Source organism: Notothenia coriiceps, unplaced genomic scaffold, assembly GCF_000735185.1.
Source record: "Notothenia coriiceps isolate Sejong01 unplaced genomic scaffold, NC01 NC01_scaffold00025321, whole genome shotgun sequence".
NCBI classification, from domain to species: Eukaryota; Metazoa; Chordata; class Actinopteri; order Perciformes; family Nototheniidae; genus Notothenia; species Notothenia coriiceps.
The window spans coordinates 4,221-4,798 of NW_011358022.1; the positions used below are offsets into that span (position 1 = coordinate 4,221).

General features: G+C 44.6%; 1 protein-coding gene across 1 annotated transcript in view; it reads right to left on the reverse strand.

Moving 5' to 3' along the window:
* Positions 1–578, reverse strand: part of LOC104956076 (putative RNA-binding protein Luc7-like 1) — an 11,005-nt gene that overhangs the window by 523 nt on the left and 9,904 nt on the right. The window contains exons 4-5 of the mRNA XM_010783518.1: positions 309–373; positions 38–199 (exon numbers count right to left, since the gene is read on the reverse strand). Of these exons, the coding sequence (XP_010781820.1) occupies positions 38–199; positions 309–373 (227 nt within the window). The remainder of the gene's footprint in view (positions 1–37; positions 200–308; positions 374–578) is intronic.

Genomic DNA, 578 nt, shown 5'->3' on the forward strand with positions numbered 1-578 from the left:
TAAATAAACGTGCCATGTTTTCAATGTGTGTATTTACTTGTGTCTGGAGCTCTGCTCGTGGCTGTGGCGGTGTCCTCGGCTGCGGGAGGTGGAGCGGCTGCGGTGCCGCCTCCTCCTCTCTCTGGAGCGGGAGCGCGAGCGCCGCTTCTCTCGTGACGTGGAGCGTGAGCGCTTCTTTTTGCGTTCACGAGAACGGGACCTAATGAGAAAAAAACAATTAAAGCATACACAGAGCAGACTAACGTTGGCAATAACTTTAAATATTAAAATCACATTTTCAGTGTGGATAAATGGAGCAACTTTCTCACCTTTTCGGCTCTCTGCTGCGTGATCTGGTCCTATGAAATAAGCAGATGAAAAACCATGAGTTTGAAAAGTAAAACATACAACAGGGTATATGCAGGAATCCTGAAGTCAAATGTAATTCCTTTTAAAGACCTTTTTTAAGACCCTTTCCATACATTTTAAGACCTCATCGCCACTTTGAGTTCTAACCGGTTACCTTGGCGACACACTTTACCTCACATTGACTATATACAGTATGGATTGTCCTTCTTCCTTATCTTCCAACCATTTGG